This window comes from Sapajus apella, unplaced genomic scaffold (genome assembly GCF_009761245.1).
Source record: "Sapajus apella isolate SASKATOON/1434 unplaced genomic scaffold, GSC_monkey_1.0 scaffold19, whole genome shotgun sequence".
Lineage (NCBI taxonomy): Eukaryota > Metazoa > Chordata > Mammalia > Primates > Cebidae > Sapajus > Sapajus apella.
The window spans coordinates 15,411,933-15,438,136 of NW_022436959.1; the positions used below are offsets into that span (position 1 = coordinate 15,411,933).

A 26,204-nucleotide genomic window follows, 5' to 3' on the forward strand; every position below is an offset into this window, starting at 1 on the left:
ATGGAATGTATAATACAAATAAAGAATCCCAATGTAAATGCTGAACTTTAGTTAATAATGTTTGAACATTGGCTGATCATTGTAACTAATGCAAGATGGTAATAATAGGGTAAAACAAGTGGGGGCACTCAGGGAGTACATAGGAATTATTTGTACTTCTAGCTGATTTTGCTATAAACCATGATATTAAAAAACAGTCTACTAGTTAAAACAAAAAAGCTTATTAGAACCCCTGCCCACTGTTAGTGGGAATAAAATATAGTACAGCTGCCATGAAGAACATGCTTAACCAAATGTCCCATAGGAATCCTAATCTGTACTCAAAAGCAGTAAAATACAGATCAATAGTTCAGACTCATATTTCTAAACACTTGCTGTATTTAACACCCTACCTGTAGCCTAGGATTGATGGTGAAACTGCCCACCATCGGATTCATGCAGGCGACATACTGGCAGTTGTGGATTTCTTTAAGCATCACCTTCTGTCTATCATACCTAAAAGACAGAAAACAGAACCTTAAATCCAAAAACTGGAGACGATAAAACAGCAAAATCTAACAGTTCATAAAGGATTTCATCACAAATTATCTTCTTATCTTTACAATCACTCTGTGAATTTGACCTTGTAAACCTTATTTGAGAGACATCAAAACTGAAGCTCAGAAAACTGAAGGTGACTTATTTCCCTGATGCCAAAATCAAGATCTGGAACTGAATCAATATAAACTATTACTGCTTACTGATTCTCATGTTACTCTGTAGAAACTATTTTGTACAATAGCAAGACTCCATGGATGGGCTTGGGGCTGTCCCTGCAGTTAATTGTCAGGGACTGCAGAGTACAGTGCCGAAATATTTACATCCTGCCAAATAAGATCAAGTTTCTCTTAAATAATTTAGTGAGAGTTAATTCTTAAAGAGGGCATGATTTCTGGACAGTCTTAACATTTCTGAGATACTTTTCAATCCAATCTTCCAAAGATACAAAGGGAAACTATCCCACTTAATATGATGAAAAGAGATACAAAGTAAACCCAAAAGATATTCCTTAGAAGGAATTGGGGATAATTCCACTTGAAAATGTTCATCCATAATAATTATTAGATTTGGGGAGAAAGTAAACTACAGAGACTTGCTTACCAATGCCCATAATCAATATGCTGTCGGATCAGGGTGTGAGGCTGAACAGTGCCATATAAGTCCACTTCAGGCATGTTCATGTCATCAATAAAATAAATCAATTTTTTATTTCCTCCTGGACCATAGTTATGACCAGCTTTTTTCTCTAGGGGCTTCTCGAGGATTTCTGAAATAAACAGATATTTCTGTCCACCAACCAACAGAATGTAAATGGTCTGTCTACAGTCATTTTTCTCTTGCTCTTACCTTCTTCTGTTGATTTCATCCACCCACAGTTTCAGATATCACCTCCTCATAGGTTAGGAAACCTGAGATGTGTCTCTGGCCCCTCCTTCTATGTCATGCTTTCTGGCCAATCTCCCTCTTGTTGCCAGAAGTCACTCCACCTCTCCTTTTATGGAGATCGCAACATGTGCAGCATGACATCACGCTGCCCATCACAGCTGAAACAACCCAACTGCTGACCTATGCACTTCTTCCCTGTACCCATTCTACATGGCCTCTGCTAGTCCAACCATGGCCTGGTCTCTCAGTTCTATTCTCTATCATCCCTGCAGAAAAGTCTGGGAACAGCTCAGGAAAGTCTCCCACACCTGTCTTCTTAGGCTGCTGCAGTGCCGAAGCACAAGAACAACAGTGTATGTAGACACGACCCACCATGTAGACACTATCGGTGAATATGAGGAGTTATATTTCTTCCTGTGCCTGTATGACTTTGTCTATTTTTTAAAGTCCTATGTGAAGAAAATCCAGAACAGTGTGTGTCTGAGACATCGTATCTAATTATTTGTTGACTCTCCAAACAGACTGTAAATATTTTAAGACCAAAGAACTATGTGATATTCACTGCTATACCAATGGTGATGGCCACAACAAATACTTTTTTTAAAATGAGCAAACAAATAAATGAATGAAAAAAGAATTGTACAATAGATAAACACCTTTTCCAAGAGGCAGACTCACATTTCTAAACACTTGCTGGACATCAATTCTTACCAGGCATTAGCATCCAATGTTCAGCCAACACTAGTCTGCCTCTTTTCAAACTCAGGTCAACATCTTCTCTTCCCCACTCAGAATTCATCCCTTTTCTTTTGTCTCTGTGCTCTTGCTTATGGGGTTAACATGCCCGTCGGCCAGATGCAAAGCCTCCCAGTAATCTCTCTCTCCTGGTCCCCCGTTTGCCCAACCACAGCCTATACATGGTACTTCATGTCATTTCCATATGTTCCCAAGTTGCCACCTCATTTTCTACAACTCTGGTATAGGGCCACATTACATTTAGCTCTTATACTACTCAGGGGGACTGATCTCCCCATCTCAGATCTCTTTTCTCAAAGGACAGTCCTCACCTTGTCAGTTCCTTGCTTCCCTATCAATGGTTCACCATTTTCCATCAAATGAAATACAGTCCCCTCTGTTTGTATCTCAGCATTCTCTAGAGTTGGTGGCATCGACCACCTGTGATTGCCTGGGACTGTCCCGGAAGACACTCTGGTCTTTCAGGGAACTGGACAGGTGGTCATCCTATATGCAGTATAACTCCAAGTCAGTAGCTGAGCTTTTCCATATCTTCCACCTAATCACTTTGCTTCAGTCATCACAGAGATTCAATTCATTGAATGTGTCCCACAACTTTCTCTCTTCCATGTCTTTGCTTGAGCTGGTCCTTTATCCTAATCTTCACTGCCCATTTGTTGTCCCATCTCAAATGGCTGAAATCATAATTCTCTTTACAAGTACACTCACAACTACAGCTCCTTTTATTCCTCATACTAATAGGCCATCTCTAAATCTTATTCGTGCCTGTATTACTTTTAGGAATTAGCAAGATGCACTCACATCATAATCAAGTAATTTGTTCAACTACTGAACTGCAGCCTAATCTTCCACTTATAAATCATAGTGTATTTCTTTCATATCTACAAATGAAAAACATATACGCTACACAATCCTTGGGAAAAAGTAGGTAAATCATATGTATTTGCTGAAGTGATGAATGAAACAATGCAGAACTGGCTCTTTTTTTGGGACTGGTATCTCAGTACATTGCCCAGGCTGAACTCAAACTCCAGGGCTCAAGCAATCCTCCCACCTCAGCCTCCTAAGCAGCTGGGACTACCAGCATGTACCACCACACCTGGCTTGAGCTGGCTTTCTAAAGGTTCCATTCATAAAGACAAGTAAGACCAACTGACTAATAAAAAGATGACAGAAAAATCATCACTATTGGCTGTTAATGATGTCAATGAGTAAAAATACTATTAGTCTCTACCGGTGCAGCTAAGAAAACAACATATATTCACATGCATACAGATACCCCAGCAACCCACGGTCAGGGCAACTCAACAGTTTTAATCAACAACCGGACAGCAGAGAGACTGGCTGACCCCCACCAGAGTCCCCTTTCCCTGCTGGACAGTGACTGGCCTTCCGACATCAGCTGTTTCTGTGATTTCCCCTCTACTTCCCATGTCTCTTTTGCTTGCTCTACCTAACCCTGGGAATGTCCCAAATCTGGGTGGTTCTTTTGATTACACTGATTAGTTATTCAATAGTTCAAAATTAGTTCTAGTGACTTTAGGATTTCATTAATGACTCTCGGCTCTGTCATTTACTCAACACAGTTTTAATGCATTTCTCCTAAATTAATATTGTACTTGAAAAAGTAACCATCCCTCCTTGAGTACACCCTTATATTGTCAAGACTCCATGAAACTAAAGGCAACCAATGGTTTTGAGGTAACACATTAACACTATTGATGTATATTCTTGCTGTTCTAAAGCATAATCACCCAAATAAAGCCATGAGTGACATAAAATGCCAAAGTGACAACAATATTTAAGCAACATATATTTGACAAGGATGATGATGATAAGTAAAAATTCTGCTGAGGCCCAAGCAACGACTGTGAATTCTAGGGAAAGGTATTATGAGTCTTTGGGGGCTGCATGTCCCCATCTTGATGATTTTTGATCCCTTGTTTCTGGAAAATAAACAGGTACACTTACTTTGCAGAGCTGCGGATGTTGTGTAGTAGTTGAAAGGCACACGGGATACTATGTAATCTTCACAGAGACGTGCCAATGTGTCACCTACAAAGACTGTTTTCCCCACTCCAGCATTTCCTACTAGCATAAGAGGCTCTCCTTTCTCAAGCAACAACTCAATGAAATATCTAAGACGAGTTGTTTCAGATGTGTGAACCAGAACGGTCTGGGAGGAGAAACAAAATGAGACAAAGATCAGAGAGAGAGAGAGAGAGAGAAAGTGAGAGAGAAAGAGAGACATTCCAAAATTTTATACATAAAAAAAGTGGCACAGTCACTTCAGAATTGAGATCCAAATAATTCGTAGTACAGATTAACACCCAGCGGGAGATTCCACCTTATTTTCAGCTTTTAATGGTCGGAGTTCAGACACTGCAGTGAGACGAGAGCAACTGGGTAATGCCATCGAAGTACCATAACTAAAAAACTGATTTATCATTTTCAATTTAAGTACTGGCCCATAAGGCTCCTTATTCCAGAAGATACCCTCCGCCCAACATCATGGTAAGCACAGAAGGGAATATAGTAAACACATAAGAAACTATCTACAACATTTCAGGAGATGAGGAAACGTTTGCGAAGTCAAGCCACACACAAATGAAAACTGGGACTAATGCCTTGGCCTGGTTAGATTAAATTAGTGTATTTAAAGGAGTTCAGTGTGGGAAGAGACCAGTTTAGGGAGAAATGACAGCTTTTAAGTGGAATATTAAGAAACCAAAACACATTTGAAACATATTATACCTTGCTTTGTTAAAAACTAAAGCTTAATTTTTCTGTTTTAAAAATTAGCTGTTTATTTACTTATGTGCTATATTACTTTACAAACAATTTGAAGCGGCTTACAGGAACACAATAAAAAAACAAAAATCAAACTCAGGGAACACATTAAAATATAAGACTGGAACAAGAAGTAGATATAGACATACAGTAAACAGAATTTTGCTCAGTGATTAAAAGATAGCTGATCTTGGGTTTTGGCACCAAAACAAAACACAAAGTACAAAAGACAGTTGACAATTTGGTTGCATTTTTTGGTGTTCAAATTTAAAAGGAGGGGAGAACCTACCTGCAAGATTCAGGTTGTTCATAAGAAATCCACAGAAATTCTATAATCGAAGTTCTTCTCTACCTGGTTAGCATGTACTAAACACAATGGACTATTTAGGGTTTTTTAAATTATTATTTTTTTCAGACAGGGTCTCACTCCTATGCCCAGTCTGGAGTGCAGTGGCATGATCATGGCTCACCGTAGCCTTGACTTCCTGGGCTCAGGTGATGCTCCCACCTCAGCCTCCCAAGTAGCTGGTCCTACAGGCATGTACCATCATGCCCAGCTAATTGTTTTGTATTTTTTGTAGAGACAGGGTTTTGCCATGTTGTCCAGGCTGGTCTCAAACTCCTGGGCTGGAGTGATCACCTGCCTCAGCCTCCCAAAGGGCTAGGATCACAGATGTAAGCCACCATGCCTTACCCAGCTGAATATTTTATACACAATACAAGATCATCCTGATGATGGAACATTTACTCTAGAGCTTCATTTTAATTCAGTGATACTCTCAGGGCTTACTAAAAAACAGGCTGTTCTGTGCTATACTAAACAGTCCTAGTTTAGTATAGCTAATATTTTTTAAACTGTTTAAAAAATATTCGAGCTGAATCTCATGTTTTCTCCTTTCTTGCTGCCAGTTGTCATCATTTGCTTTTAAATTTGTCTACTGGCTCTTTTTTCCACACAATAATACCAATAATTAACACTTACTGGGAAATACGTGGCAGGTACCATGCTAAGCACTTTATATGTATAATGTCATAAGATACCCATGACAAACCTATAAAGAGAGTTATTAGTTTTATTTCAGAGGTGACTAAACTAAAGCTTAAAGAACATAACAGACTTGGTCAAGGCATAACTACTAGCAAGTGGCAGTACTCTGATTCAAACCCAAGTCTGTGAGAGCCTGACCTGTCTCTTATGTATACATAGAATGCTCTTCAGAGCATGGACTCTGGAGTTAGGCTGCCTGGGTGTGAATCCTGCTTTGCTTGTTTTAGTGTGACCAACTCTTGTTTGCTCAGGATTTCCATTTTAAAATTCAAAGTCCAGTGTTCCCCAAACTCCTTTAATCCCAGTCAAATCAGAACTGTTGGTCATCATATACTTACTACCCAAATAGCTGTGAACCTATTTCTTCTTTGTCTCTGTTTCTCCATGTGTAACAAAGGGCTAGTGACAGTCCCTGCCTTAGAATGTTACTGTAAGGATGGCTTTATGCACAGCACTCAATAAAGGGCCTGGCATATAACAGCATAATATTAGTATTCGCTATGATTATTGACTTACTAAGATTCTCTTCTATGATATTAAGATGCTGTTAATCAAATAACCACATTTTGTACAACTGTGCATAAAAAAAAGGGTACAAACTCCTCATAGGTTCTCTTTTCAATACAAGATATTATCACTAAGGTGCATCAGTTTTCAGATCATAAGCAGTTCTTGGTTGATTACAGTTTCTCAGCCTTCAGCCAGCTAGATCATACTTGTAGGTAGCTGAACTCTAGGTAGCTTCAACGAAAAGCAAGGTTTCCAAACAGATAAAGTGGATGGGGCAGGCACTTTTGGCTGCATCCCAACCCCCTTTCCTCGCTCCTTGTTTTTTTTGAGACGGAGTCTTGTTCTTGTTGCTCAGGCTGAAGTGCAGTGGCACGATCTTGGCTTACTGCAACCTCTGCCTCCAGGGCTCGAGCATCTCCTCCCTCACTGCAACCTCTGCCTCCCAAGTTCAAGTGATTCTCCTGCCTTAGTCTCCTGAGTAGCTGGGATTACAGGCACCCGCCACAACGCCCAGCTAATTTTTTGTATTTTTAGTAGAGAAGGGGTTTCACCATTTTGGCCAGGCTGGTCTTGAACTCCTGACCTCAGGTGATCCACCTGCCTTGGCCTCCCAAAGTGCTGAGATTACAGGCGTGAGCCACCACACCCGGCCTTCCCTGCTTCTTTGTTGGGAGAGCCCCCACTTTGTCCAAGTCCCCACCACTCATCCACATAACCATGTACTCCATGAGAAGATCTGCCTGGCTGTTGCAGGAGGTGAGGACTCATCAAAGCCCATCATGGCAGCCCCACTGCCCAGGCCTGAGATTGGGTTAGAGGTGGCACATGGCCCAGTCTGCAGAATTAGATGTAGGTGGCAGTCAGCTCCAGGCTTCTGAGGAAAGTGTCCTGGCTCTTAATAAAAAGACAAGAGAAAGTACCTTTCTCCTTTGAAGTCTTCTGGGACCACTAGAGTCATCTTGAGACCAAAGGGATGGCTGTCTTAGAATGAAGTCAGTGTGAAGCAGAGCAGTGCAGAAAGATGGGATGGTCAGAATCCTTGGTGATTCCACCAAGTCACAGAATTAATCTGCATTGTAGTTATTTGACCTCTGAACTCCTTGTTTGTGAAATGATAAATTTCCTCACTGTCAGGTGTTAGGGGTTGAACTGTCTACTCCCCAAATTTCTATGTTGAAGTCCTAACCTGCAATACCTCAGAATGTGATGTTATTCGGAAATAGGGTTGCTGCAGATGTAATGAGTTAGGATGAAATCACACTGGAGTAATACTGCAGGATGATAATGTTGCATACCCCCACCATTCATGTCATGAAACCCTAACCTCTGTATTTCAGAATGGGACTGTATTTGGAGACAGGGGCTTTAAAGAGGTGATTAAGTTAAAGTGAAGCCGTTAAAGTGAGTTCTAATCCAATCTGATGGGTGTCCTTATAAGAAAACATGGACACACAGGGAGGCATCAGGGATACATATGCACAGAGAAAAGCCATGTGAGGATGCAGAGAGAAAGTGACTGTGCAATCAATGAAGTGAGGCCTCATAGCTAGCACATAGCTAGCCTCCACAGCTGTGAGAAAAGAAATGTATGTTGTTTAAGTTGCCCAGTCTGTGGTATTTTGTTATGGCAGCCCTAGCAAACCAATACAGTTGTCCTCCCTTAAACTTGGTGAGGTATGGTCCAAGGCCCCCAGGGAATGCCTGAAATCACAGATGGTATGGAACCCTACCTAGACTGTTTTCTCCTATATCTATATAGCTTTGATAAAGTTTAATTTATAAATTAGGTACACTAAGAGATTAACAATAATAAAATAGAACAATTATGTCAGCAATACTACTCCTGCACTTTGTGGTCATTATTATGTAAAATAAGGGTTGCTTGAATGCAAGCACTGCAATATACAACAGTCGACCTGGTCATCAGGCCAGCTGGGTGAAGGGATGGTTACCGTCCTGGGTGGTATGAAGTGGGATGGTACAAGATTTCATTCTGCAACTCAAATCAATGTGCAACTTAACTTATAAATTGCTTCTCTTTGAAATGTTCCACTGAATATTTTTGGACCACAGGTGACCACAGGTAACTGAGACTTCAGAAAGCAAAGTCATGGATAAGTGAGGGACTACTGCACAGGTCTGCCTGTTTGTTTGAACTTTTATATGTAAATTTATGCAACTAGTTTCAGAATATACAGATTATTCCACAATTTGCTTTTTTCAATCAACATTATACTTTTGAGATATGCTTATACTGATGTATCTAGGTCTAGATAATTTTTCTTACTGCTGTATAGATTTCCATCCTACTAAGAAACTACAACTTCGTTTCTCAATTTTCCTCTTTTTGGGTTGTTGTTAGGAACAATGTGGCCATGATCATCTTTGTATGTGCAGTTGGTTTTCTTTAGGTTACAACTATAATTAAATTTTTTGAATCACAGAGCTAAAATATATTTTTAGAAAGTTAGTTTTTCATTGACAAAATTGTATATATTTATTGTGTATAACCTGATATTTTAAAATATGTATACAATCCAAAATGGCTGATTCCAGCAAATTAACATATACCTATAACTCATGTGCTTATTATTTTTTTTTGAGACAGAGTTTAGCTCTTATTGCCCAGGCTGGAGTGCAATGGCACGATCTCGGTTCATTAAAACCTCCACCTCCTGGGTTCAAGCAATTCTCCTGCATTAGCCTCCTGAGTAGCTGTGATTACAGGCACACACTTCCACGCCTGGCTATTTTTCACATTTTTAGTAGAGATGGAGTTTCGCCATGTTGGCCCGGTTGGTCTCAAACTATTGACCTCAGGTCATCTGCCCGCCTCAGCCTCCCAACATGCTGGGAATACAGATGTGAGCCATGGCACCCAGCCCCGCATGCTTATATTTCATGGGAAGAATACCTAAAATTTATTCTCTTAATGATTTTCAAAAAACACTAAGCATCATTATTAACTATAGTCACCATGTACAATAGATCTCTTGAACTTATTTCTCCTGCCTAACGGAAATTTTGTATCCTTTGACCAACATTTCCCCAACCTCCTAGCTCCAGCCCCCGGTAGCTACGATTACACTCTGCTTCAGTTAAACTTTTTAAATTTCACCAGTAAGTGAGATCATGCAGTATTTGTCTTTCTGTGTTTGACTTATTTCACTTAATGTCCTCCAGGTTCATCCAACTTGTTGCAAAGCACAGAATTTCCTTCTTTTTAAAGGCTGAATGGTACAAGTCGAATATCCCTTATCTGAAATGCTTGGATATTCTGGATATCTACAACTTTTTGGATTTCAACGTTTAGGGTTTGGGGGATGTTTGCATTATACTTACTGGTTGAGCATTCCTAATCTAAAATGCAAACTATTCCAAGGAACATTTCCTTTGAGCATCATGCCAGCACTCCAAGTTTTTAATTTTGGAGGATTTTAGATTTTTCAATTAGAGATGCTCAACCTGTATGCCACTGTAAGAACCACATTTTCTTTGTCCATTCATCCATGGACGGACACTGAGGCTAACTCCATCTCTTGCGTATTGTGAATAGTGCTGCAGTGGACATGGGAGTGCTGGTATCTCTTTGACATACTGATTCTATTTCCTTAGGAAATATGTCCAGAAGTGGGATTGCTGAAACCTCCATATGATTTTACACAATGGCAGGACTACCTGACATTCTCATCAAAAATATGCGTTCCAAAAAATGGGTTCCATTTTCTCATTTTTCTTGACAACAGAAAAAAGGTTTCTCGTTATCTTTCATCTTCCCGATAACAGACATCCTAACTGGTATGAGGTGATATCTCATCATGGTTAACACAGATTTTGACTCTGAGAAGTGGGCTGCTGCTGTAACAGACACCTAAAAAGGTAGAAGCGGCTCTGGAACAGGAAAAGATGACAGGATAAAATAGTTTTAAGGTGCAGGCATGAAAATGCCTAGATTGCATTAAAGAGATTGTTGGTAGAAATATGGACATTAAAGAGGCTTCTGGTGAGGCCTCAGACAGTAATGAGGAAAATGTTATTTGACATTGACAGAAAAGCAATTCTTGTCATAAAGTGGCAAGGAACTTGGCTGAATTGCATTCTAGTGTTCTGTGGAAGATAGAATCTGTGAGTGATTAACTCAAGTACGTAACTGAAGAGATTTCTAAGAAAAGTGTTGAATATGTGACCCAGTTTCTCCTTACTGCTGGCAAATGACAAGGAGAAAGGCATGGTGAAGAAGTAATTGTTAAGCAGAAAGGAACTAGAACTTAAAGATTTGACAAATTCTCAGCTTGTCCATATGCAGAACACGAGAAAGTGTATTCTGGAGAGAACACACCAAAGGGTAGCCAGACAATGACTCCATAAAGAAATTATGGATATAATTCTTAGACAAAATCAGCTATTTCAGAAGAAGCCAGGAATAGAGATGGGGTTATACCAGCAGGAATATTGCCAGCTTGGGCTAAAAGAGCACGGGAACAGGACAAAATGAAGGAAGGTAAGACTTCTTAGATTATACAAGACAAGACAATTTAGCAACTTGGCTGCAGACATGCATTATCCTCCAAGAAAAGGGAAAATAACTCCAAAGGCAATTCAGAGATCAGCAAAACATCCACTGCCACTGCCACCACTGGCCCAAAAGGTACATGTCTGGGAGATGAGGCTACTTCCCCCTCACTTTCAGGGAATGGGGTCACCACTTCTGTCACTGAGCCAGGACGATATGGCCCAGTGCCTCAGGGACAGGGCTGCTGCCCAGGATCATGGAGGTGGGGCTGCCACCAAGGGCAACACTGCCACCTTAGTGGGTCCAGGGGCAGGGCCATCATTCTAGTGGGCCCCAGTATAGGGCATTGAGCCAAAGAAGATTATTCTGAAGTCTTAAAAATCTCAAGGGCACTACTGCACTCCAGCTTGGTGACAGAGCAGGCTCCATCTCAAAAAACAAAAAATCTGAAGGCATTTGCTCTGCTAAGTTTTGGACTTGCTTGGGAACTGTGATCCCTTTCTTCTGTCTGATTTCTCCCTTTTGGAATAGAAAGGTCTATCCTATCTGTTCTACCACTGTATTTTGCAAGCAGATAACTTCTCTGGTTTTGTAAGTTCATAACTAGAAAGGAATTTTGCCTCAGGATGAACTGTACCTAAATTCACTTCATGAATTGATAGATGAAATATATCATGTAGATGATATTTGGATTGTATTTAGGACTTAGAGTGGATACTGGAATGGGTTAAGAATTTTGGGCTGTTGGTAAGCTGGGTGTGGTGGTTCACACCTGTAATCCCAGCACTTTGGGAGGCCAAGGCAGGTGGATTACCTGAGGTCAGGAGTTCCAAATCAGCCTGGCCAACATGGTGAAACCCTGTCTCTACAAAAAATACAAAAATTAGCCAGGCATGATGGCAGGTGCCTGTAATCCCAGCTACTCCGGAGGCTGAGACAGGAGAATTACCTGGAGCCGGGAGACAGAGGTTGCAGTGAACCAAGACAGCACCATTACACTCCAGGCTGGGTGACAGAATAAGACTCTGTCTCAAAAAAAAAAAAAAAAAAAAAAAAGAATTTGGGGCTGCTGGAATAGGGTAAATGTATTTTGTATGTTAGGAGGACTTGAATTTTGGAGGTCCAGAGGGCAGATTGTTACAGGCTGAATTATGACTCCTCCAAAATACATCTGCTGAAGCCTCAACCCCTGATACCTCAGAATGTGATTGTATTTGGGGATAGGACCTATAAAAGAGATAATTCAGTTAAATGAGGCTTTTAGGGTAGGCCCTAATCATGTGACTGGTGTCTTTAGGAGAAGAGGAAATTTAGACACACGGGGAGACAGTGACCAAGAATGTGTACAAAGAGAAAAGGTTATGAGGTCACAGCAAGAGATGCCTATCAGCAAACCAAGGAGAGAGGCTGCAGGAGAAACAAAACCCCTCAGTATCTCCATCTTGAGCTTCTAGCCTCTAGAATTATGAGGATACATTTTTACTGCTTAAGCCACCTGGTCTTTGGTCTTTGTTATGGCAGCTCCAGGAAATGAATGCACTGGGCTTTCTGTTATTTGGCACTGCTTGCCTCCTAATAAATGCCGCATGAATCACTGACATGCCATTCATACAGTACTTCCAAAATAGTAAGCCCCAAAATGAATCAGAATGACATGATCCTGAGGAATAAATAAAATAGGAAAACAGATTGAGGCAGAATAAGATGATCAAAGAATAACTGACTCTAAGGGAAATGTAGAAGAGCAATCTATGAAAACAAACAGTAAAGAGAGAGAGAAAGGTTCATTCGGATCATAAGCTGCCACGTGACTTTGAAACGTGAGTAGAGGAGATTAAACATCTTCATTTGACTGCAGGAGGGTAAAAGAAGCGTTATATGTGAAAAGTGGTATCTAAGAAAATTACATTAAGGTCAGAAAGAATCACTGAACAGAAGTATGCCTCCAATTTTTACAAACTCACAACATTTCTAGGAAAATATAAAGAACAATGTTATTGCAGAATTAAGTTGTAATATTGTTTTAAAAGAGGATGGAGAGATAAAACAGCTATCTCAGTAAGCATTCCTATAGCTGAGATTCCTCTTCCCCAATGATAGATGTCATATGCTAAGCATATTAACATGATAATTTATTCACCAGGCAAGAAAGAAAAAAAGACTTTTTTTTAAGGGATCACATTAGCACACTGTCACTTGAATATTGCTGATATGGTTTGGATCTGTGACGCCACCAAATCTCATGTCGATTTGTAATCCAGAATGTTGGAGGCAGGGCCTGGTGGGGGGTGACTGGGTCATGGGGGTGGTTTCTCATAAATGGTTTAGCACTATCCATCTTGGTACTGTTCTCATGATAGTGAGTTCGTTCTCATGAGATCTGGTCATTTAAAAGTGTGCAGCACCTTCCCCCTTGTTCTCTCTTGTTCCTGCTTTGGCCATGTGAACTGTCTGCTTCCCCTTCCCCTGGGATTGTGTTTCCTGAGGCCTCCCAGAAGCCCAGCAGATGCCAGCATCATGATTCCTGTGCACCCTGTGGAATCGTGAGCCAATTAAACCTCTTTTCTTGATGAATTACCCAGTTTCAGGTATTTCTGTATAACAATATGAAAATAGGCTAATACAATTGCTATGTTCCACACACCTACCTGCAGGGGCACATCTGGATCCATAGTAAATTTGGCGATTTTGTCAGCCCAGGGCAAAAATTTCTTAGTTTTGTGGTCCACATAATAATCAAAGATTGTTCCCTGGGATGGAAATTTCACTGCTTTCATCTCTTTTTGCCACCACTGGCTGAAGTGAGCTTGATAATTAGAAAGCTATGGAGAACAAAAGAAATCCTTATGATAGACTCAAAGGTATTCAAAATGATTAAAAAAAGAAACAAATTATAATAAGTAATACTGTCACAGAGGTAGAAACCTAAAATTGCCATATACCCATCAAGTACAAATTTTGTGAAATAACTAACTTAAAAAGCAAGGTAAAGTTAGGTGAATGCCAGATTACCTGTTGGTTATTTAATCTAATGACAGCATATCATGCAAATTCCTGTGCTAGGTAGTCACTATTGAACAGTGGTGCTCACTTCTACCAATGTTCACATTAATTTATGGGAAAATGGGGAAAATAAGAATGGAGTACTTTTTAAAAATTAGTAACATTATTTGATTTAAATGCTGTCCTTTAAATGTTGGCCCTTTCAGTGATAAAATGTTTTTTCCCTTATAAAATTATGGTGATAAATAGTTATTTTTTGAAATGCTCTTGCTTAGAAAACAACTGGGAACTCTATACCATTCCTACGAATCATTATTGAAACTTCGTTGATCTCTGGAATTCTAACTCTGGGAATCCCTGGCACGAGAGATGGAGGAATGGAGAAAGGCGTGGACTTGGTTTCCCACCACACCAAATCCAAGGGGTCCAACTGAAAACTTTGGGGACCAACTTTCATCCTCCAGAGAGATTTACAGCGGCAAGAAACAGGCTCTCCTTACTGGAAGGTGCTTGTTTTAATACGATTATAGATACAAGGCATTTACTGCTAGATTAGGGTTTGGAAAATAAAGAAAAAGACAACTGTGTATAACAACTAGAAAAAGCCCTCTATATCCATAGGATGACCTAGCCCAGGGATGCCCTTGTCCACAGGATGACCTGGCTCAGGTTCTCCTATATCCACAGGATGATCTGACCCACTGATTCCTATATCCACAGGATGACCTAGCCCAGTGTCTCCTATATCCAGAGGGTACCTGGCCTAGTGAGTCCTATATTCGTAGGATGACCTGGCCCAGTTACTCCCATATCCACAGATGACCTGGCTCAATGCTTCCTATATTCATAGGATGACCTGGCTCAGTGCCTTTAATATTCACAGAAGACCTGGTTCAGTGACTCCAATAACCATGGCTTGATCTGACATGGTGAGTCTGGTGAACTCTTAAAAATACTGTGTCTGTCTATTGCTTTTGACAATCTCATTCTTACCTTTGACTTTTTTTTGTGATTTTTTTCCCAGAGAAGTTTTTAAAGGGCTTTTATTTTGATGTACCTATGTCACCAGATTATGTCCTATAAACTGGGCAGAGGGTAGTGGTGTTTGCAGGGACAACTTTCTCTGCCATCTTCCAAACCAGCTGAGTGCATCCTTCTAACACCCTATGCATGAGTTATGAGTTTAGGTTCATTTAAATTATTTTCAGATTGGTGGCAGAAGACATTTCTTCGCCCCACAACATGATATTACTTATATGACACCATTCTCTGTAGGCAGGCTACATTTAACTTTCACTTTATATCAAACTTTGCTACACCTAACTACTATATAGGCAAAATGATTTTGGTGACAAATCTTTGATTCATTAGTTCATTAACTGAAATGCATTTGTTCTAAACAAGGGAAGAAAACAGTCTCTCCTCTCAGAGTTTATGGGAAGAACACAGGAGGAACATGAGGATGTGTCATGCACCTGAAGCTAAGCCAACAAATGCAGAAATGAACAGTTGCCTTGAAAGTAAAGTCTGCTATAAGTGAGAATAGCAGAGGCAACTCATTTTAATTGGAAGTTCAGGGAAGGCGTCTTTAAGTGCCACTTCAGGAAGAGACCAGCATGTACAAAGTTCCTGTGGTATGAAAGAACTTGGTGTGTTCAAGAAGCTGGGGTTGGGGGAGTGGGGGAGGGAATGGCAGACGAAGAAACAGAGAGAGATAAGCAGGGCTAGATTTAGAGGCCTTGTAAATAGAATTAAAAATTTTGAAATGTTATCTTAAAGGCAATAAGGAACCTTTCAAGTGTATTCAACTCTGGAGCATGTCATCGGATTTAATGTACATTGCAAAAAATCACCGACTGCTGAGTGGATGATGAATTATCAGAGTAAACATATAAATAGAAAACACACTGAGAAGGCTACTTCAGAAGCCAAGTGAGAAATGATGGCAGTTAATGGGAATTCAGAGAAAGTTGATTTGAAACTCCGTTTTGGAGATTGGCTGCAATGACTTCAGTTGAGAATACAGGTCCTTAAGTCAGCCGGCTGCTGTTTGAACCTGGCTTAGGCATGGGTTAGCTTTGTGCCAGGAAGCAGATTAATATACCTTTCTAAGCTTCAGTTCCTTGTTTATAAAAGAAGAATAATTGTACCAATCCATATAGGGTTTTATTGTCTTTGAAGAATAAATGAAGTGCCCTATGATAAAGCTCTAAGCACATTCCCTGACACATATTAGGCACTCAATTGGTTAAGCTACCAAGTAGCTATCCTGAGAACATTTCTCATGTCTGTTTCATTCACACTGCCAACCTCATGGCCTTCTTTTGAATGCTCTGTAGTTAGAGCCCTTTTGAAAATATTAAACTGCTGCTGCTGCTGCTGCTCATGTTAACTACTAAAGAAAGGAAGGTGCCAGTGATATCCAGCTTGTGGCTTATATAACTAGGGAGAAGGCTGATACATTTGGAAATTGGAAAGATTAAAGAGGATCAGCTGGGAGGGAGATGAGGGATTATAAGTGGGAAAATGTCCGCCTTCAACATCTCACCTCATTTTACAGTCCTAGAAAGGGAAAAAACTTGTGGTAAATATTGAAAGAAATACCTGGTGGAGGAAGAGAGTTGGCTTCTGTCTGCATGTGGCTTCCATAACAAGAAACCCAAACACATTGCAAAACGTGCTTCTCAGAAAGCCACCTGAAGTCCCTGACATGAACACTTGACTCTCGCTCACGCAGTACCAGCTGCTAATCTTTAGAAAGCACTTGGAAATTACAGAAGGAATCTGGCTTCTGAAAATGGCTGAAATAAGATCTAGGAGGCTACGTGAGTGCCAAATATATTATAATAATAGGCATAAGTTATGGCAACCTAGTGGCAAGAAGCGGGACTGGCCAACGAATAATATCAACCATTTATTTTTGGATCTACAGTGAGCAAACCAACAGAAATATAGGTCACTCTTGGCTGTGATGCCTTCTAATGTAAATGCTCCATTTATATCTGGAAAGAATCAGGAAGCCTGGAAAATGTGTCCAATCTATTTTTAATGTAAAAATTCAGGGGTACCCATAGAAGGACCATGAGAGGCCCTGAGGTGCCATGGAAGGTGTGGCTTTTGGAGAAAGACACACTTGGGAGGGAATCCCGATGTTGCCATTTCCCATCAGTATGGCTTCGGACAAGTTACTCTGTCCTCTGAGCTTTACTTGATTTGTGCAAAGAGGACATCTTGAAGAATCATAGTAAACATCACATGATAAAAACTACACATAGAGGTGCATGGTGGCAATTCGATCAGCAAATTTCAAAGTTGAAAAATTCCCACTTTGCACTTTGGTAAGCCTAAGCAGTTCATGGGATCTGTGTGCTGGTGCAAATTTTTGTCTCATGTGTTTTCCCACAGGAACTCAAGCCACAAGAGGGCTATGCAAGCAACCTGTGCAGGCATGAATATTTCAGACCAGTGCAAAAGGAATTGGCCAGGGCTGACTACGGTTCACAAATGACTATACTGGGAATAGAGCATGAGACCGGTTAGAAGTAAGAGGGACTGGAGACAGGGAGACCCATTTGAAGGTTATCATATGCTACAAACTGAATCGTGACCCTCCCCCTGCCCCACCCCCAAATCCATATTTTGACACCCACCCTCCAATATGATGGTATTTGGTGGTGGGGCCTTGGGATATAATTAGATTTAGACGATGTCATGAAAACAGAATCCTCATGATGGGATTCATGTCTTCATAAGAAGAGAAACCAGTATTACTCTCTCTCTGTCACATGGGGACATGGTGGGAAAGTGGCCACCTAAAAGGTGAGAACAGAGTCTTTGCCGGAACTCAACCACACTGACACCATGATCCTGGACTTTTGGACCCCAGAACTGTGAGAAATAAATTTCTATTACTTAAGTCACCCAATCTGTGATACTTTGTTATAGCAATCTGAGGACTAAGACACTATGACAGCCAGGGCAATCTAAAGATGATTTGCCCCTGAATTTAGGCTACAGGGATGGAGAAGAGGGAACAGAGTTGCATCTATTTTACAGGTGAAACTGAGAGAGTCATAAGGAAGAGAGATATCTCCCACATTTTTAACTGGAGCTACAAGAAAGAACGCACCACTAAGCAAAAGAAAAGAAGGAAGAGCAGGGGCAAGCTGGAGTATGGGGCCCAAGAGGGGGTCTGTCTCAGGCACAATGAGTGGGGCTTCTTGTAGAAAAGCATGCTGGAGGTGAGGAAACATGAAACCTTAGATTCAGAAGACACAGCCAGGCTGGAGGGTATGGATTTGGCATTGTCAGCTGGGGTTAGAACCATCAGGGATGGTTCTCTGGGAATATCCAGGCAATGCATGGGCTTAGGAGAGAACAGGGCACGCAGTACAAATCCATAATACAACAAAAAGGTATGGATCACATATTTTAACCTCCCCCCGACCCTGTCCCACACTAAACTGGAAACTGGTCCTGTAAACCATTTCTAAACATACCTGATCTTGTAGTAGGGTACCTCCAAAAGCCCAGATACAAGCAAACACAAAATAGACTTCATAAACTTCTTTTGGGCTGTCAGATGGTACATTTTCAGGAGTCAGCAAGCACTCCAAAAGAACACATATAGTCTAAAGAAAAAGAAATTGTCAAATAAGGTGACATTTAACAAATAGTAGAGTAAGTTAAAGGACATTTTTCTAACTCCACTTTATCCTTGAAAGAGTATATAGCTTTTCCCAACTATGATTTGCTACATTGGGAGAGACAAAAACTACCACCTTGGGTGTCTAAGTTAACAGGAGAAAACGTCACTTTCAACCAAAATGGTCTAGGTAACAGCAAACTATTTTTAAAAATAAAATTTTAAACAATTTAGTTAATAATCATGATACAAACCAAAATGACATATAAGCAAAAAAAGGGTGTGTGTGTGTGTGTGTGTGTGTGTGTGTGTGTATCTATCTCTAGATATATATATATCTATCTAGATATATATATCTATCTATCTCTAGATATATACATATATCTCTCTAGATATATATATATCTCTAGATATATACATATAGGATGGACAGACATTTATTTGACTATTTCCCTCTTGCTGGACATTTAGATAAGCCACTTTCCGTTAGTGCTTTGGCAGAATTTTCCCACCTTTTGTCATAAATTTAGAATGCTGGACGGGCAGCTTAAGCCTGTGGCAGTTTTTGGACACCAAACTAAATTTAACCTTGAAAGAAATGCTGTTCAGGAACGTTCTTCATACTCTCCAGGTGAAATGGCAACATGCTCGGGGGTCCTAAGGAAGCTCGCCCATGCTGAGGGCAGTTGCATCAGCAATGAGGGGAAGGTGGCTGCTGCAGAGGCCTCCGCCATGTGAAATCATAACCAGTAATGAGCTGGTTTGGGGGCTGGCTCTCCAAAGCACAGAAACTGTTGTCGTTAATTAGCATTGCCACAGGTCCTAAAAACTCCAGACTCTTCCTCCAGTTTCTTCAGGCAACAATAGATTTTCATCTCTATTACATACACAGCAATGCAAGCGATCACAAATCAGGTCAGGACTGTGTGTGTGTTTTTCCTTGCTTGCCACAAAAGATGGGGAAATACTTTTCATTTAAATTGTTGAGGACCTATTATATTTTTAAGACTTCTTTCTTGATTTCTATTATTTTGCATTATGCCACATTTCCCAATTTGAAATACTCTTTTAATAGAATAAAACTCACCAATTTGCTGTTAAGAAAAACAGTGGAAAACTTTGAGGCTTTTGTTATTTTTAGTAGAAGATGTGTTGCTCTAAGCAACTGTTGAAATCAAAACAAAAAAGACTAAAGGGTCTCAATGTGAAGCTATCTGCTGAGATTAATACACTAATAAGGTCATATGCTGCTTCTATTTTCTCCCACAGTACTTGAAAAACATTTTGAGTTCTGTGTCAGCACTTAAAAATCCTACTTGAATGCATAATCTGAAAGAGGTAATACACCTTCCCAAACTTAAAGAAATGTCATCTATCAGAAAACGGGGTGCATTAATTTCTCAGAGAGTCATTTCAGGTTACTATCTTCTTATATTCATTTTGTTTCAAATATCCATACCTGCTAGTAACAAGAGGGAAATTACTCTATAAAACAACAGCCTAACAGGAGCTAAAAAATTAAATGCCATTTCTGAATACTACAGAAGAAAGAAGTAGAGCAAAAGTCATATTAATTCCTACTGACCTATTTTCACACTGCTCTTGAATGGAAAAGTTCACACCACAGAGAGTCACACAAATACACAAGTCAACTTGAGAAAGAACACGATCATGCTTTTCTGCAAGTATTACACCAGAGGATGTCTAATTAGGCTAACTACATAATTAATTCATTATGAATAAATTCAGACCTGCTTTCAGAAATAAATTATACCTCAGATAATTACTGTTGAAGACTATCGTTTATTTAATTGGTGTGTGGATTATCCAAAAACCTGCACAGAATCTCTCTTCTTATTATGCTTGTGACTATTTCTAATTTAGCGTCAAATAAATTTGGTAACAGTCACTTAATGGTAACAAAGTACATAGAAAGCAATTTTGCTTCTATAGGGAAAAAGGGTGTGGGGGGTTTCTGATCATAAACCTTTTCGTGAAGTTTTTTACTTTTAAGGGCTAGATGGTTTTTCTTCATGCTGAGATTAAGATCACAGCCTTCATTTCTGTGGGCTGTGAATTATTTTCACTGGGTTCCATGACAACATATCATATGTACCCTTCACTCTTTCCAGCTGTCTCAAGATGAAGACCAGAAAAAAATGTATCCCTGGGATATTATGAACTCTTCCTCCAGACAGACACGCCTTCACAAATATTTTTTGGGAGGAGGAGATCTGTGAGTGGTGGCACCTAGATGTTAGATTTCAGAGGCTTTTTCTTACTCTCTGGCTGGCATCTTTAATTGCACAGATTTATTTTATTAAAAAAACATACTGGCCGGGTGCGGTGGCTCATGCCTGTAATCCCAGCACTTTGGAAGGCTGAGGAGGGCAGATCATGAGGTCAGGTGTTTCAGACCAGCCTCGCCAAAATAGTGAAACCCCATCTCTACTAAAAATATGAAAAAAAAATAGCTGGGTGTGGTGGTGGGCACCTGTAATCCCAGCTACTCGGGAGGCTGAGGCGGGAGGATCGCTTGAGCTTAGGAGGCAGAGTTTGTAGTGAGGCAAGATGGTGCCACTGCGCTCCAGCCTGAACGACAGTGCGAGACTCCATTTCAAAAAAGGAAAACATATTGAACCTTCTCTGGGAAAGTTATTTAGGAACCAGAAAAATAAGTGAGGCTATTGCAACTTTGTTCTTCTAATTCTGTGTTAAGATACTGGAAAGGAACACAATGATTCAACAAACACCTATCTGGCACCTACTATGTGCTAAGAACTATCTGGGGATATTAAAAAAAAATCAGTGAAATATGGTTCCAACCTTCTTTCACAAGATTGTGAAAAGAATCAGAGCACAAACTTAAATGCTATCAGAATGTAACAGACTTTTACAAAAAGCTCCAGGGAACATGGTGGGTGAGGGCAGGAGGTTTGGAGCAATCTAACAGTTCTGGAAATCTTCTCATTTTCTTGGGCAAGCAAGAACTTCTGTTGTCTTGATCAACAAACAATACCACATCAGGACTGGAACGTTAAATGATATAACGGAAGACAAACCTGCACCAGGCTACTCTCAGGAATTGAAGTGATGGTTTTAAAGCTTGTTCTCAGCTTATCCAAGCATGCGGGGACATATTTATCAAAAAGAATAGTCAAATTGGCCTTTTCTGATTGATGCCGCCTTCTGTCTATCCAACTGGCCACATACCTGAAAAGGAACACAGAAAAGCTTTTATTGAACACTAGGCTTGAAAAGCAGAATTTCACCAAGTCAAAAGCTTCCGCCTTCAACGCAGCTTGGTGCAACACTTCAGGGACATGTTTAATGAGTTCATTCTATTTCTCGAACTGAAAATATTTTAAAATGGCCTTTAAAAACTTGTTTTAATGGCCATTTTACCTTAATGAAAAGACTGTAAAAGAAACTCCTAATAGCACTTAGAAGCCAAACATAATGGAATATAAGTAGGCCATTACTGAGCATTTATGAGGAAGTGCAGTATGTCATTTCCTGAAGGGGTGAGACTATTCCCAGAGTGTAAGCCTTATTTATGAAAACAGCTTGCGATTTTTCATGATTAATCTTGGCATCAATTATTTAGTAATGAGAAATCAAGTTACAAATAAAAAGATGAAAATTCCATAGTGGCTATTTCAAAGTGCCTCCTTTTCCAATGGACTGAATGTAACTCCAACCTGATAGCTGATAACGAGTTTCGAATAGGTGGCTCTGATAGGTCATTTCATTCTTGGGTGTGTGTGTGTGTGTGTGTGTGTGTGTGTGTGTGTGTGTGTGTGTGATCGGAAACAAAATGTTATCAATTTGATACAACAAATATCCTTAATTATTAGTAAAATATCAGTAAAACAAAGCATGACTTAGTAGCACCTATAGTAGTCTATAGGGCAAACATTTATTAGGTTAAACTAAAAATAAACCCTCAGAACGTTCTCATTAAGGATGAAGCCAGGGGAATAAATGCATTTAGCAATCAGCAGAGAAGCAGTATGACCACAGATCAATTTTAGTGACACCTTGCTCTAAACAAACGAGATTTTACATTTTGAGCATCAGAAGACATTAAGGCAAGATGATTGATTATCTGACAAAAGACTCCTTTTGCTTTTCGGAAGGCTTCACAATAGAGTTTATTAAATAGTCAATGATGTCACAACTCTGATTAATTTACAAAATGTCAACTGTCAAAACTTTTTCGGGTCCAAGAGAAATGGTTTTTCAGTGGAAGTCCAATTGCATAAGAGTAGCCTGATAATGTCTCTGTGTGGTGGTGATGGTGGGAACCACAGAACAATGGAAAGTAGGTGTCAGTGCCTGGGACAAAGGAATGACGGCCACCCTCCCAGCTACTGACTTTACCCCATATCAGCTGCCAGAGTGGAAAGTAGAATCTTTGTATCTAGAGCTTATCAAGAAGGGTCGAAAGAGAATTTCTCAGGGAAAGGAAAGTCTAAAGTGAGACTGCCTGAATATGCATCTCAGTCCCACCATTTTTAACTGTGTTACCTTGGACAAGTTACTTAACCTCTCTGTGCTTCAATTTTCTCCTACATAAATAGAGATGATAATCATCTAAACTTCCTGGGGTGGTTGTGAGGATTATGTAAGTTTGCATGTACAAAGTGCTTACATTAGTATCTGACAAATAAATTCTCAATATAACATTACTCATTAGTAGGGTTGGTGGCATTGGGAGACTCAGGTTCAGATCATGATTCCATCTCCCTTTCTATCGTCTAAAGGCAGTGGTGTTCTGTTGGGCATAAGAGCTGGCATCCTGGGCTCTGATGGATATAACAAACCCACACTCACTTCCCAACAAAGTTTCTTCCAGGGCTCTGTGGAAGCAGAAAGCCATTGCAAGGGTAACTAGAAGCGGTAACTTCAAAAAATAGCCCAGAAGGAAAAAGTGAGCTTTACACTTCATGTGTAAATAATAGCAACTTCACTGAGTCACAGTAGCAGCAGCAGCTAAAGTCTCAGAGAAAGTCTACCAAGCCCACTAGCAAATGGTGCTATTGCACACATTACGTCGAATAGTGGGAGTTGCTCCAGAAAAAAGTCAGTCCAGCCAAACCGAGATGTGTTAAGAGTTGATTCTACTTGAGAAAAAAAGAGGGGGCAGACAAATCACCTCTACTAGGGATCAATCATACCACACAGCATAGGATCGAGAGTAAAAATGGCTATGTCGCTGAATATGGACAGTTAAAAAATTTATGTAGAAATTATTGCTAAACTTTCATCATTTGGGAATAAAACAGACATTAAATTTAGAAGGAGAAACTGTTACCTTCAACAAACACTGAAGCTTAGAGCTGCATTTGTGTGCAATTGTTACAACACTGCTTTACAAAAAAATATGATTTCTCAAAGATGCAACAGATGTGAACATGACTACTATTATATCACATTCAATTGAAAACAGCATACTAAAATGGCATATGTTTTCCTCGAAAGATCACAGAAATAGTCACTCATACTGGTGCGCACCTCAGGAAATGGCTACAGTGGAATGCCCCAATGTATCATCTTAATTCCAATACATAGGTCATTAACAAAGAATTTTGGCTTTTCAGAATTTGCACGAGTCCTCCTATCAGCAGCTCAGTTGTTCTTCCTTCCTCCAGAACTGCTCCAGGTTTATCAAGTGAAGTCTAAACCCTGTGGTTTTGAAACTTTCTAGTACAGCCAAAGTTTTCAGACCTCTGAAAACTTTCTATTTATGACTCAATCCTCTGGGACTGAAACCTGTTGCATAGGATAGAAGGAATTGAAGAGACTGTAAGTCTACCTTCAGAGGAAGCTTGAAGGCCTCTTTCGCCATGGCCTGGAAAAACGGCAGTCATTAGCAGTACACGCTGACTAGCAGTGTATACCAATTGTTTCCGAAGTCGCATGTTTATAAGTATATACAGTATCCAAAGATGAGACAGCGGGATTGTAGGGACATAAGATAGTAACTTCATTTGATTCAGGTACAACTATTAGTGATGCAAAGCCAGAATAGTATTTTATAAGTTCCAAGTAATAGAAGAAAGAGTATGATATAAAGCTTTGGCTCCGAAGAGTCATCTACCAGTATCTACTCTTTAGTAATCAGACTTAGCGATGAAGTGTCTTAATGCCTCCAACTTACTTTCATGTATTTCAGCAAAAAAGGATAAAAGTAGAAAATGTGCCTGTATGCCAGGGAAAGAGAGGGGGAGAAAGTAAATGTAGTAAAATGGTAACAATTAGTGACTGCAGGAAAAGCATCTCAGGCTGCACATGGTACTACCTTTCCAACTTTTCTATAGTTTTCAACTTTATTTCCAAGTTGTGACTCAAACAAAACATTGACACTTAAGAGATTCACTTGGAAAAGTTAATAATTATATCTATCTCAGAAGGTAACTGAGTATTAAATTAATTAATAACTATAAAGCTATCTCTTTGTTAATATAATGACATTAAAGATGTTAAAGAATCCAATAACTATGGAGTGGAAAAAATATGCTTTTCTCTAAAATAGCCATTTTGTGGCTTACTGGAAGTTTATTGCAATGGGAAGTGAAAATATAAAAATACCTTTTAGAGAAGATTTACATCGTTTTTGGAAAATGATCTGGATGAATTCTTTGGTCACACATACAAAAAATAATACCTACACATTAATTCTGGATAAAACAAAAACCTCCAAAAGTGAAATCTAATGGTGAAGACAGAGTTAACTCTCTTAGGCATGTAAGTTGGATGTCTCTCTAGATAACCTGTGACCTTTGATGTATTGCATGAAAATCCTTCTTGAAATAGGGATTTGGACCAAGCTTTTGTTAGCACAAATCTCCATGGACCAGGACTCAGACTGAATTACATATGCCTTGGGAGCTGTGAGGTTCCTTACTGAAATCAGAGCACACTCAGGAGGGGTAAGGGATCTCATGAAAGAAATAAATGGCTAGCCAGCTTTCCCAACACCATTTATTGAACAGGGAATCCTTTCCCCATTGCTTATTTTTGTCTGGTTTGTCAAAGATCAGATGGTTGTAGATATGTTGTGTTGCCTCTGAGACCTCTGTTCTGTTCCATTGGTCTATATCTCTGTTTTGGTACCAGTACCATGCTGTTTTGATTACTGTAGCCTTGCAGTACAGTTTGAAGTCCGGTAGTGTAATGCCTCCCGCTTTGTTCTTTTTGCTTAGAATTGTCTTGGCTATGTGGGCTCTCTTTTGGTTCCATATGAAGTTTAAGGTGATTTTTTCCAGTTCTGTGAAGGTCATTGGTAGCTTGATGGGGATAGCATTGAATCTGTAAATTACTTTGTGCAGTATGGCCATTTTCACGATACTGATTCTTCCTAACCATGAACATGGAATGTTTCTCCATCTGTTTGTGTCCTCTCTTATTTCGTTGAGCAGTGGCTTGTAGTTCTCCTTGAAGAGGTCCTTTACATTCCTTGTTAGTTGTATTCCTAGGTATTTTATTCTCTTTGTGGCAATTGTGAATGG

The 26,204-nt window shown here is 39.8% G+C and overlaps 1 protein-coding gene across 1 annotated transcript in view; it reads right to left on the bottom strand.

Moving 5' to 3' along the window:
* DNAH11 (dynein axonemal heavy chain 11) overlaps positions 1-26,204 on the bottom strand; it is a 406,504-nt gene that overhangs the window by 162,577 nt on the left and 217,723 nt on the right. Inside the window, exons 43-48 of the mRNA XM_032287021.1 lie at positions 21,753-21,903; positions 18,545-18,676; positions 13,691-13,864; positions 4,153-4,357; positions 1,141-1,306; positions 393-495 (exon numbers count right to left, since the gene is read on the bottom strand). Of these exons, the coding sequence (XP_032142912.1) occupies positions 393-495; positions 1,141-1,306; positions 4,153-4,357; positions 13,691-13,864; positions 18,545-18,676; positions 21,753-21,903 (931 nt within the window). The remainder of the gene's footprint in view (positions 1-392; positions 496-1,140; positions 1,307-4,152; positions 4,358-13,690; positions 13,865-18,544; positions 18,677-21,752; positions 21,904-26,204) is intronic.